This window comes from Marmota flaviventris, chromosome 2, assembly GCF_047511675.1.
Source record: "Marmota flaviventris isolate mMarFla1 chromosome 2, mMarFla1.hap1, whole genome shotgun sequence".
NCBI classification, from domain to species: domain Eukaryota; kingdom Metazoa; phylum Chordata; class Mammalia; order Rodentia; family Sciuridae; genus Marmota; species Marmota flaviventris.
This window is the reverse complement of record NC_092499.1, coordinates 91,397,903-91,409,316: the sequence shown is the minus strand read 5'-3', so window position 1 is coordinate 91,409,316 and position 11,414 is coordinate 91,397,903. Positions and strand designations below refer to the sequence as shown.

At 39.8% G+C, this 11,414-nt stretch overlaps 1 protein-coding gene across 5 annotated transcripts in view; it reads right to left on the bottom strand.

The window, feature by feature from the left end:
* Window positions 1-258: 258 nt before the first annotated feature.
* The window catches only part of Stard9 (StAR related lipid transfer domain containing 9), a 141,336-nt gene continuing 130,180 nt past the window's right edge, over window positions 259-11,414 (bottom strand). For 4 of the 5 annotated variants that reach the window (XM_071608148.1, XM_071608152.1, XM_071608151.1 and 1 more), the window contains 7 exons: window positions 3,650-3,761; window positions 3,353-3,462; window positions 3,060-3,124; window positions 2,664-2,866; window positions 2,311-2,408; window positions 1,989-2,147; window positions 259-1,522 (listed from right to left, as the gene is read on the bottom strand). In XM_071608148.1, the coding sequence (XP_071464249.1) occupies window positions 1,421-1,522; window positions 1,989-2,147; window positions 2,311-2,408; window positions 2,664-2,866; window positions 3,060-3,124; window positions 3,353-3,462; window positions 3,650-3,761 (849 nt within the window). In that variant the 3' untranslated portion in view covers window positions 259-1,420. The remainder of the gene's footprint in view (window positions 1,523-1,988; window positions 2,148-2,310; window positions 2,409-2,663; window positions 2,867-3,059; window positions 3,125-3,352; window positions 3,463-3,649; window positions 3,762-11,414) is intronic. The other variant, XM_071608150.1, reaches the window with a different exon arrangement.

Sequence of the window (11,414 nt, the reverse complement as noted above, 5' to 3'; positions counted from 1 at the left end):
AACCCAGCACCCTTCATGTGCTAGGTGCGTGCTCTATTGCTGAGCCACAACCCCAGCGCCCTCACGTGGGACTTTTAATTTACAAATGTTCTGACCTTTTTTTTGGTCAACAATTTTAGGAAGAGGGGAAGAATACATAAATTAGGGTCCTACATATATAAGCTGTTAAAAAAAATCACTGAAAAATAAGCTTAAAAGCATATTATAAAAACAATATAACTTAATCTGAGGTAAGAGAAAAAGGAAACCCTACAAACATTTTCAGAAAAGCAACTCTTTGCTGCACTATACAGAAATTTACCCTTTTAACCACATCCCAATCCCCATACAATTATCCTCTTTTACCAAAGATTTGGGGCAAGAAAATTAAATGGGAATTTCTCCCATCCCTGTCACCTCTAGGTAAACATACAGAATCTTCAGAGCTCAAATTCAGCCAGGCTAAGTTACAAGAAAACTGAATCCACCCTTCATCCATCCTAGAATTGGTAGGGCCAGAGCAGTAGCTCAAGGGACTCACCTCCGGGTAAGGGAAGGTAAGGTCTGCAATCAAGTTTCCTCCTGACAAACCGCTTACCTTCTCTTCCAGTTCATTTATCCTTCTTCAGAGGTCATTTTTTAATCTCATTGAAATCCCTCTTGCCTTGTCAGTAGCAATCATCTGGCTACCCCCACCCACCACCAGTCCTCAAAGGGCCAAGGCCCACATCCCAACCTGAAATCTGTCCAGCCTGTGTCTACGCTGCTCTCCCATCTTCCTGAGCCCTGAAGTGCTCTGAAGCAGCAGTGCTTAACACTCCTGACTGCTGCAAAGACCCAAATATCCTCTCCTAGGAAAGGGAGGGGGGGAAAAAGCAAAAATGAATAGTATTTGGAGAAAAGATTCTGAGTCTGTGTTCTGATTTGTGCAGCTGATTTTTTAAGCCTTTTTTCTGTTCTGGTCCTTTGTGATATTCTACACGGTGGAGCTGAACACTGGAAGCAGCTCCAGAGTGGAGTCTTGGCCAGTGGCTGCTTGCCTTCCCATCAGCCTGAGGGCTGGGCTGAACTAAGAAGGCATCTTGCCAAAGCACTGCAGTTCCCCAGCTCTGCTGATTATGCCCAACTCTGGTCCTTGAGAGGCCTGTGTCATAGTCCCAGAAATGAGAAATAAAGGTGAGAAATCCAAAAGGTGAGTTGAGCTTCATTCTCTCTGGACAGCGAGGGCCAGGAGCTCAGGCTTCTTGTTCTGTAGAGGTGACTTGAGTACTGACAGGGCTTTCCTGGCAACCCTGGGCTAGTGCTATCTGTGTAGTCTGCCACTACAGGTAGCCTCTGCTTCTTCTCATCTCAGGTTGCTAACAGTTAAGGAGGAGCAGCCACAGCATTTCTGGAGCATCCTGGGCCTGCATCTCAGCAGCACCATCTCACTGGTGTGGTACTAACTACCAAGGAAGGAAGCTAGCCTGGCCACAACCAGTGGTTGCTGCTTAATGAAGGAGCTCAGGAGATGAGGCGGGAAGCCTGGTGCACCCAGTTCTACCTGAAAGCAGAAAGGGAAGAGATGAAGGTACAAACAGCTGGAGGTGCCAGGGCCACTCTAGCCCCAAGCACCTGGGATGAGGTGATGGGAGATTCACCCCAGACTCCACTGGCTTGGTGTCTAAGACCCCTGGGCTCTGCTCTTCACCTCCCACTGATTGGTTCAGTTCCACTCCCATTTGGATTTGAACTCTATCTATGAACAATGATTTTGCTCTGCTGAGGCTGCTGCTTTTACCTTGCAATGATATGTCTTCTAAGGACCCTGGGGACAACCACAAGATGTAGGTTACTACTAGATCTCTGGTACTAGCAACTTCAGCTGATAACACTCATTCCTTCCTCTCTGATTCTCCACTGACTCCTTTACTTTGAACCCAAGAAGTTCCTGGCCACATATTTTTAAAACACAGCTAGACAGAGAGGTCCCAAGTATGTTACAAGACTGGCTACTAGCTCTATATCACCTGGGCCAAGTAAATGACTCTGGTAATTTCTTTCCCTTCCATGGTGACAGGCTGCAGGATCCAGGCACTGGGCAGTATCTCCCCTCGGACCATTTTTCTGTTGGGTCTTGGCATGGATGTGTCATATACAGACTGAACTGCCATGATAGACAGGTGCCCCTGCAGACAGAGATGTTATGTAATGAGGAAAAAACAGGAACAGGCTCAAGTGTAATTAGTATAGTAGAAGTCAACACTGGGCTTGCCTTGAAGCCACCCATGTCCTAGACCCAGCCGCAATTTGCCCTCATCCCCACCAGAGAAACCAATTCCCATAGATTACCACCAGCAAGGCAGGCACCTCTTTGGCTTCCACACAGACACAACAGAAATCCCGTGGTTGCTTCAGTGCACACACGGTGGTATCGCACACCAAGTACACTGGAGGGGTGGAGGTAAAGCAGAGTCAGGAGGCCCATTGACAGATCTAGTCCCAAGTCTTCTTTAGCCTAGGAACCTCCCCTTCATCCTATGACTTGACATCCAATGAAATCTTGAATAAACAATCTGGAAGTAGGCTGAGTATCTGGTCTCTCAACAAGGCTGCCTCCAACCCTCTGCCTCTGTCCCCTGGCCAGAGATCATGGGACACACCAGAAACCAGGCCCCATGGGAGCCTCCCTCCCTTGGACTCACCTAGGCTGATGCTCTTGTTCACCCGCTGATGTAGCCTTGCTGTCTGAATGGGCTTATGATACAGGGGCCACAGGGTAGGGTCACTCACAGCTGCCCATACATGAGATAGTGGCTGGGACACCACACCTGCCCCTAGGAAGCCATGCCGAGTAGAAGAAAACTCCTTATAGTAAAGGTGCACCTCCTGCTCTTCACCCTGATAGCTAAGGGACACCAAGGATTGGAAAGAGGAAGAATTAAGAGGTTTTTTTTGTTTTTTTTTTAAGAGGGTTCCTAAGATACAAAGGAGGAAATCAGGTTAAGAGATTCCAGGAAGGCAGGGTGGAGAAGGGGAAGGAGAAGAGAAGCCAAGCAGGACAACAGGGTTAGGATCAAGAACACTGCAAAGAAACTTACTTCCAGCCAGCTGTTGCCTGGCGGCTGAAGAGATTGTGTAGATTATTGGAACAAGCAGCCATTACCTGGGGACAGAGCGGCCATAACCAAATTAGTAGGCACAGTATATCCCAGCCTCTAGGTTCAACTTTCTGATCAGTGTTTAATAAATATACATTTTTCAAGATGGAAAACCACTAAAGAAGTCTACAAGCCTTGGTGGCCCTCATTTGCCCAGCTCTTTTCCTCTTCCTCCCCACCCAGCAGAGGTCTGGCTAAAGCAGTGATGGGGAAGAGTGGGAGCAAATACTCACATCAGCCATGGAAGTATCTACCATGTGTTTGGCCAAATCCTGGTAAGAAGAGGAGAAGCTGGATGGGCTGGATGGAAAACAGCGGCAATTGCCCGAGGAGGTTCTATAGCCTACAATAAAGAGGTGGAGGTTCTGGGATAGCACTGAATGTCAGGGCCTCATGACAGCAACAGCTCCCTATCAGGGGTAGGGACACTGGACTGACAGTTTCTGGCCAGTGACTCCCTATGATACAGTAGGCATAAATAAGTCCCCAAACCAGGCAGATATCTATGCCCCACCCTCCCTGCCACTCACAGTGAGCTGAATTCTTCCAGACAGATCCAGCCAGATACAGGTTCCTCACTGCAGAATGGGCCTGCCCATCCCCTATCCTGGTGTCTCTGGAATCAGGCAAGTTTGAGTCCCCCTGAAGAACAGAGGTCATGCCAAAATAAATCCTTTATGCTTTATGGATCAATTATATATTGGGGGTGGGGAAGTATAACATTATTATAAAAAATATAACTTAAAAAATTCATTGAGGGGGGTAAATGCCTTTCTAAACAGGGCAAAATTTTTTGCACATAATAAATACATGGCGATGGGGCTGGGGATGTGGCTCAAGCAGTAGCGCACTCGCCTGGCATGTGTGTGGCCCGGGTTCGATCCTCAGCACCACATACAAACAAAGATGTTGTGTCCGCCGAAAACTAAAAAATAAATATTAAAAAAATTCTCTCTCTGAATAAATAAATAAATACATGGCGAGAGGATTGAACCAAGGACCTCGTACATGCTAAGCAACCAATCTACCACTGAGCTACACCCCCAGTCCAATAATTAATATCTTGAAAAACAAATTTACAACTGGAAAAACAACTGGCAGCTCAAATAACAAAAATGGATATTTTCTTAATATGCAGAAGGGCCACAAAAAATAAAAGGCCCAATAATCAAATAGAAAAATGAACATAGGATACAATTAGTCACCATAAAAAATTGACAATGTCAGACACAAGAATAGAACTATGTAACTAAAATACTATAATATTAGTAAAGACTAAAGAACCTTGATAATACTGTTAAGCAAAGTATGGTAGGCACTGTAGGTATGTAAGTACATAATATGTAAGTACATATTATCATTTGAGAATATTAGTTGATATACTATGGAGATATTTATCAGCTGGGCATGGTGACTCACACCTGTAATCCCAGCAACTAGGGAGGCTGAGGAAGAAAGATCTCAAGTTTTAGGCCAGCAACTTAGTAAGACCCTGTCTCAAATAAAAAATAAAAGGGGATATTGTTCAGTAGTAGAACACTCTGGGTTCAATCCCAAACAACAACAACAACACAAACACCCACTTTGTGCTTCAAAGGGACAGCGAAAAGACAACACACATGTGGGGAAAATTTTGTAAATTATACCTGATGAAGGACTTTTACTAGAATATATAAAGAACTCAAAGACAAAACTTCAATTTTAAAAAAATGAGCAAAAGATCTGAATAGACATATCTCCAAAGAAGATCCACAAATGGCCATCAGGGAAATGCAACTAAAACCATGTAGTACCACGTCACATCCACTCTGGTGGCTACAACCAAAACCAGTCATCCCCCTTAGCTTGTGCAAGGAACTGGTTCCAGGACCTTCTGAGGATGTCCAAGTCACTTAAACACAAATATTTGCATATAACCCAGGCAAACACTCCACTTTTTCCTAAATACTTTAAATAATCTCTATGTTATTATAACACCTAATGCCATGAAGTAGTATGTAAATAGTTGTTAGGGAACAATGAGAAGAAGAAAAGCCTGTGTTCAGTGTAGATATAACCACTTTAGGCTGGTACACATCAATAACACCATTTAAAAAAAAAATGTTTTCAACCTGTGGTTGGTTAAATCTATAGATGTGGAATCTCTGAATACAGAGGACAGATAGTAACACCAACTGTTAGCGAAAATGTAGAGAAACATATACTGCTTAAATACTGCTGACGGGAATGCATATAGTACAGCCACTTTGAAAAATAGTCTGGCAGTTCTATGATCCAGTGATTCAAACCCAGAAGAAATGAAAAAAATGTTAATTTAAAAAACCATTAAATTAATGCTATTGCTAAAACATATTTTGATTTACCATCAACAGAAATACAGCACTGAATCTTTTTTTTTTAATATTTTCTTAGTTCTCAATGGACCTTTATTTTATTTATTTTTATGTGGTGCTGAGAATCAAACCCAGTACCTCACACATGCTAGGCAAGTGCTCTACCATTGACCACAACCCAGTCCCCAGCATCGAATCTTTAAAAAAAAAAAAAAAACTTCCACAGGAATGTTCATGACAGCATTAATCATAAGTGACAAAATGACAGACACAACCTGATAGACAACCTTAATGTCCATCAATTGATGAACAGATAAACAAAGTGTGGTCTGTTCATACAATGCAAGATTATTTGGCCAGAAAAAAAGAATGAAATTTTGATATATGCTACAAATGAATGCATCCATATTATGGATTGAATTACTGTCTCCAGTAAAAGATATGTTGAAGCTCTAACCCAAGTGTCTATGAATATAATCTTATTCAGTAGTCAAGATAATCCTGGATTAGAGTAGGCCCTAAATCCAATGATTGATGACATTATAAGAAAGTCATGTGAAGACACAGGAGACACACATACATGGAGAACAACATATAAAGATCGGGAGAGATTGTAGAGATGCAGCTACAAGTCTAAGAATGCCATGGATTGCTGGTGACCACCAGAAGCTCAGAGAAAAGCATGGAATAGATTTTCTCCAAGAGCTTTCTGAGGGAGCCTAGTGTTGCTAACCATAATTTCAAACTTGTAGCCTCCAAATTTATGACAGGGTAAATTTCTATTGTTCTAAGCTACCCTGTTTGCAATAATTTGTTACAGAGATTCTAGGAAACTAATAAATCCTGAAAATATTATGCTAAGAGAAAGAAGCCAGTGAAAAAAGACCAGTCATTATATGATCCCATTTATATTAAATGTCCAGAATAATCAAATCTTTCTGTAGAGACAGAAAATAAATTAGAGGTTGCTTAAGGTTGGGGAATGGTAGGTTTGGGGAGAAATGACGAGTGGCATGGGGTTTCTTTTGGCGGATAATGAAAAGGAAGATTGCAAGTTAGGGTTGTTTTTTTTTGCGGGGGGGTTGTTTGTTTAATATCTTTTTTAGTTGTCAGTGGACCTTTATTTTATTTATTTGTATGTGGTGCTGAAAATCGAACCCTGTACCTCACATATACCAGGCAAGTGCTCCACTACTGAGTCACAATCCCAGTCCAGGATTGCAAGTTTGAGGCTAGCCTCAGCAATTTAGTGAGACCCTAAGAACTTAGTGAGAGGGTACCCTGTCTTCCTATATTTAAAAGAAGTAAATATAAAAAGGGTTAGGGATATAGCTCAATGGTTTATCCCCAATATGAAAAAAATAATAAAAATACTAACAAATTCTTAATTGAACTAGAAAATCTGATCCTAAATTTCACACAGAAAATAGACAAGGAAAAATATTCTGAAAAATCTCAGGAAAGGAAGGGCAAGGTAGGAGCTTGGGAGGACTGGTGCTATCAAAGAGTAGACTCATTTTAAGCCCTAGTACAGGGAAAAGGGACACTGTGCCCTGGTGAGGCTAAGATGAATACCTAATAATCACTACAGGGACAAGCAGATAGCCACCCAAAGGAATAAAGTTGGATACACACCTCACAACAAATGTGAAAATAATTATAAATGGAACAAAGATTTAAATATGTAAATATGAAAAATAAGACCACAGCAGTTCTAGAAGAAATCAGGGGAGAAATTCTTAATTAGAAACATACTCCATTCCAAAGTTATAAAGAATTTCTATTGAGAACTTAAATACTATAAAAAGAAAGTTGATAAATAAATAAATCTTTCTTAACACTTTTTTTTTTAACCCAGGGGTGCTTATCCACTAAGCCATAACCTAAGTCCTTTTTATTTTTTGAGACAGAGTCTCACTAGTTTGCTTAGGGCCTTGCTAAATTGTTGAGGCTGTCCTTGAACTTGCAATACTCCTGCGTCAGCCTCCTGAGTTGCTGGGATTACAGGTATGTGCCACTATAGCTGGCTGATAAATAAATATTTGCAAAACAAGCAAAGTTGATAAAGAGTGAAGCACTGGGAAAAAAATATCTGTAATTCATATAAGGCAAAGGGTTAATTCTTGTTATTATATAAAGAACTCTTAAAATTTGGTAAGGAAAAAAAAACAAGGAGCAAAGGACATAAACAGAGGCTCAGGAAAAAGAAAAATATTTAAATAGATGTTTTTTTTTAATAAAAGAGATCCTATATGAGAAAAATGAGACACTATTTTTTACAAGAAAACACAACATTTGTAGAACACCATGGCACACATCAGTAATCCCAGCTATTCCAGAGGCTAAGGCAGAAGGATTGCAAGTTGGAGGCCAGCATCAGCAATATAGAGACATGCTGTCTCAAACATAAAATTTTTTTTAAAAAGAGGTCAGGGGATGTAGTTCAGTGGTAGAGCACTTGCCTAGTATACATGAGGCCCTGTGTTCAATGCCCAGTTATACAAGGAAAACAAAAACAATGAACAACAACAAAAAAAAAGAATTGGAAAAATTGATGAGAGAATAGGGAGAAACAGACTCCTACCCTTTGCTAATGGGAATGTAAATTAGTGTATCTGTGAGGGTAACTTTATCAAGAGGTATCAAAATTTCATATTCATTTTTAATGAAGACTGAGGGGTGTTTTTAATACTTTTATTTATTTTTTTTTAATATGGTACTCAGGATCAAACCCAGTACCTCACATGTGCTAGGCAAGTGCTCTAACACTGAGCCACAACCCCAGTTCTCAAATGCATGAACTCTTTGTACAAACCTACTTATGGAAATTTATCCCATAGGTTTATCTGCACATATATGAAATGATTCAGGCACAAAGTTATTCACTGCAACATCATTAATAACAGCAAAATACTGAAAATAACCTAAGTTGGAAGAATAGTTAAATAAGTCACAGTACATTTCTACAATGGAGTGCGAAGAAGAAATGAAGAAAAAAATTAGTTCTCCACATACTCAAATAGAAAGCACTCCAAGGTACACTGGGTGGGTGGGGGGAGGTAAAGAACAGTATGTATAAAGATCTCTAGGAGGATCCATCCAAAAAACTACACTGCTTTCCTCGGATGGAAAAGGACTAGGTTGAGTGAGAATAGGGATTCCCTATCTACCTCTACATATTGTTGGCATAACTACAGCTATCTTCGTTTCCCCACTCCCATTTTATGACTCAAGTTCTGTTCTTAAGAAATAACTGCTGTTTCTTCCTTGAGAAACAGAAACTTGCTTATTTTTGTCTTCAGAAATGAAAACTTGCATTCACCAAAATCAGGTGACGGTTGCTATGCCAATCACAAGGGCTAACCCCGCCCCTAACCCATGGCTTTTACTTGGCCTATTAAAAGTAATTCTTGAGAGAGAAGTTGCTGTTCTCTCTGTCTGAGAGAGTCTGACAGGTTCCTGACAATAAATCTGCTTTTGCTTTTGTCCTTGGTGTGTCTATGTAGTCCTGTGCCAATTTCCTTTCACATATGTTTATCTTTTTGCTTTTTTACCATATGAATATATTATCTATACAAAATATCAAACTTTAAGAAAAACAAGAGATAAACACTATGCAGCTGTTAAAAATGAATGACTCATTAGCCTCAAAAAATAAAATAAAATACTTGGGAATCAATTTAACAAAAGAGGTGAAAGACTTCTACAATGAAAACTACAGAACACTAAAGAAACAAATTGAAGAAAACCTTAGAAGATGGAAAGATCTCCCATGCTTTTGGATAGGCAAAATTAATATTTTTTAAAATATTTATTTATTTTTATTTTTTTAGGTGGATACAATATTTTTATTTCATTTTTATGTAGTGCTGAGAATCAAACCCAGTGCCTCACATGTGCTAGGCGAGCACGCTACCACTTGAGCCACATCCCCAGCCACCAGGCAAAATTAATATTGTCAAAATGGCCATACTACCCAAAGTGCTATACAGATTCAGTGCAATTCCAATTAAAATTCCAATGTCATTCCTTATAGAAATAGAAAAAACAATCATGAAATTCATTTGGAAAAAATAAGAGACCCAGAATAGCCAAAGCAATCCTTAGCAAGAAGAGTGAAACAGGCAGCATCACAATACCAGACCTTAAACTATACTATAAAGCTATAGTAACAAAAACAGCATGGTATGAACACCAAAATTGATATATAGACCAATGGTGCAGAATAGAGGACACAGAGACAAACCCACATAAATACAGTTATCTCATACTAGACAAAGGTGCCAAAAACAATCACTGGAAAAAAGACAGCCTCTTCAACAAATGGTGCTGGGAAAACTGTCTTCAACAAATGGTGCTGGGAAAACTGGAAATCCATATGCAGCAAATAAACCCCTCTCTCTCACCACACACAAAACTCAACTCAAAGTGGATCAAGGACCTAGGAATTAGACCAGAGACTCTGCTCCTAATAGAGGAAAAATTAGGCTCAAATCTTTATCACATTGGATTAGGCCCCGACTTCTTTAACAAGACTCCTAAAACTCAAGAAATAAAATAAAAAATCAATAAATGGGATGGATTCAAACTAAAAAGCTTCTTCTCAGCCAAAGAAACAATAAGGTGAACAGACAGTCTACATTTGGGCAGCAGATTTTTGCCATATGCACATCAGACAAAGCACTAATCTCTAGGATATATAAAGAACTCAGAAAGCTAAGCACCAAAAAAAAAAAAACAACCCAATCAATAAATGGGCTAAAGAGCTGAATAGACAATTCTCAGAAGAAGAAATACAATCGATCAACAAATATATGAAAAAATGTTCAACATCTTTAGTAATTAGAGAAATGCAAATCAAGACTACTCTTAAGATTTTATCTCAAGCCAGTCAGAGTGGCAGTTATAAGAATACAAGTAACAATAAATGTTGGTGAGGATGTGGGAGAAAAGACACACTCATACATTGCTGGTGGGACTGCAAATTGGTACAATCACTCTGGAAAGCAGTATGGAGATTCCTCAGAAAACTTGGAATGGAATCACCATTTGACTCAGCTATCCCACTCCTCAATCTATACCCAAAGGACTTAAAAATCAGCATACTATAATAATGCAGCCACATCAATGTTTATAGCAGTTCAATTCACGATAGTTAAACTGGAAGCAACCCAGATGCCCTTCAATAGATGAATGGATAAAGAAACTGTGGTGTATATACACAATAGAATATTATTCAGCATTAAAAGAGAATAAAATCATGGCATTTGCAGGTAAATAGATGGAGTTGGAGAATATCATGCTAAGCAAAGTAAGCCAATCCCAAAAAACCAAAAGCCGAATGTGTTCTCTATATAAGTGGATGCTAATCCATAATGGGGGAGGGGAGGTATGGGGGAAAATGGAGGAACTGTGATTGGACAAAGGGAAGGGAGTGGAGGAGAAGCATGGGGGCAGGAAAGATGGTGGAATGAGATGGACATCATTACCCTAGGTACATGTATGACTGCACATGTGGCGTGACGCTACATTGTGTACAACCAGAGAAATGAAAAGTTGTGCTGCAATTATGTACAGTGAATCAAAATGCATTCTGCTGTCATATATACCTAATTAAAATAAATAAATAAATTTCAAAAAATGAATGACTCAGGCTAGGTACAGTGGTACACACCTATAATCCCAGCAACTCAGGATGCCAAGGCAGGAGGATCCCAAGTTTTGAAACCTAGCAAAACTCTAAATAAATAAATAAGTAAGTAAAAAATGAAAAGGACTAAAGATATGGCTCAGTGGTAGAATGCCCCTGTGGTCAATCCCCAATACCACCAAAAAAAGAAAAAGAAAAGTTAGCAACAAATTTACTGATATGCAGTGATATATAAAATATATTTTTAAGGGAAAAAGCAAAGAAACAAAGTGGGTACAGCATGCCTGCATTATGTGCTTTACAAAAGATAGT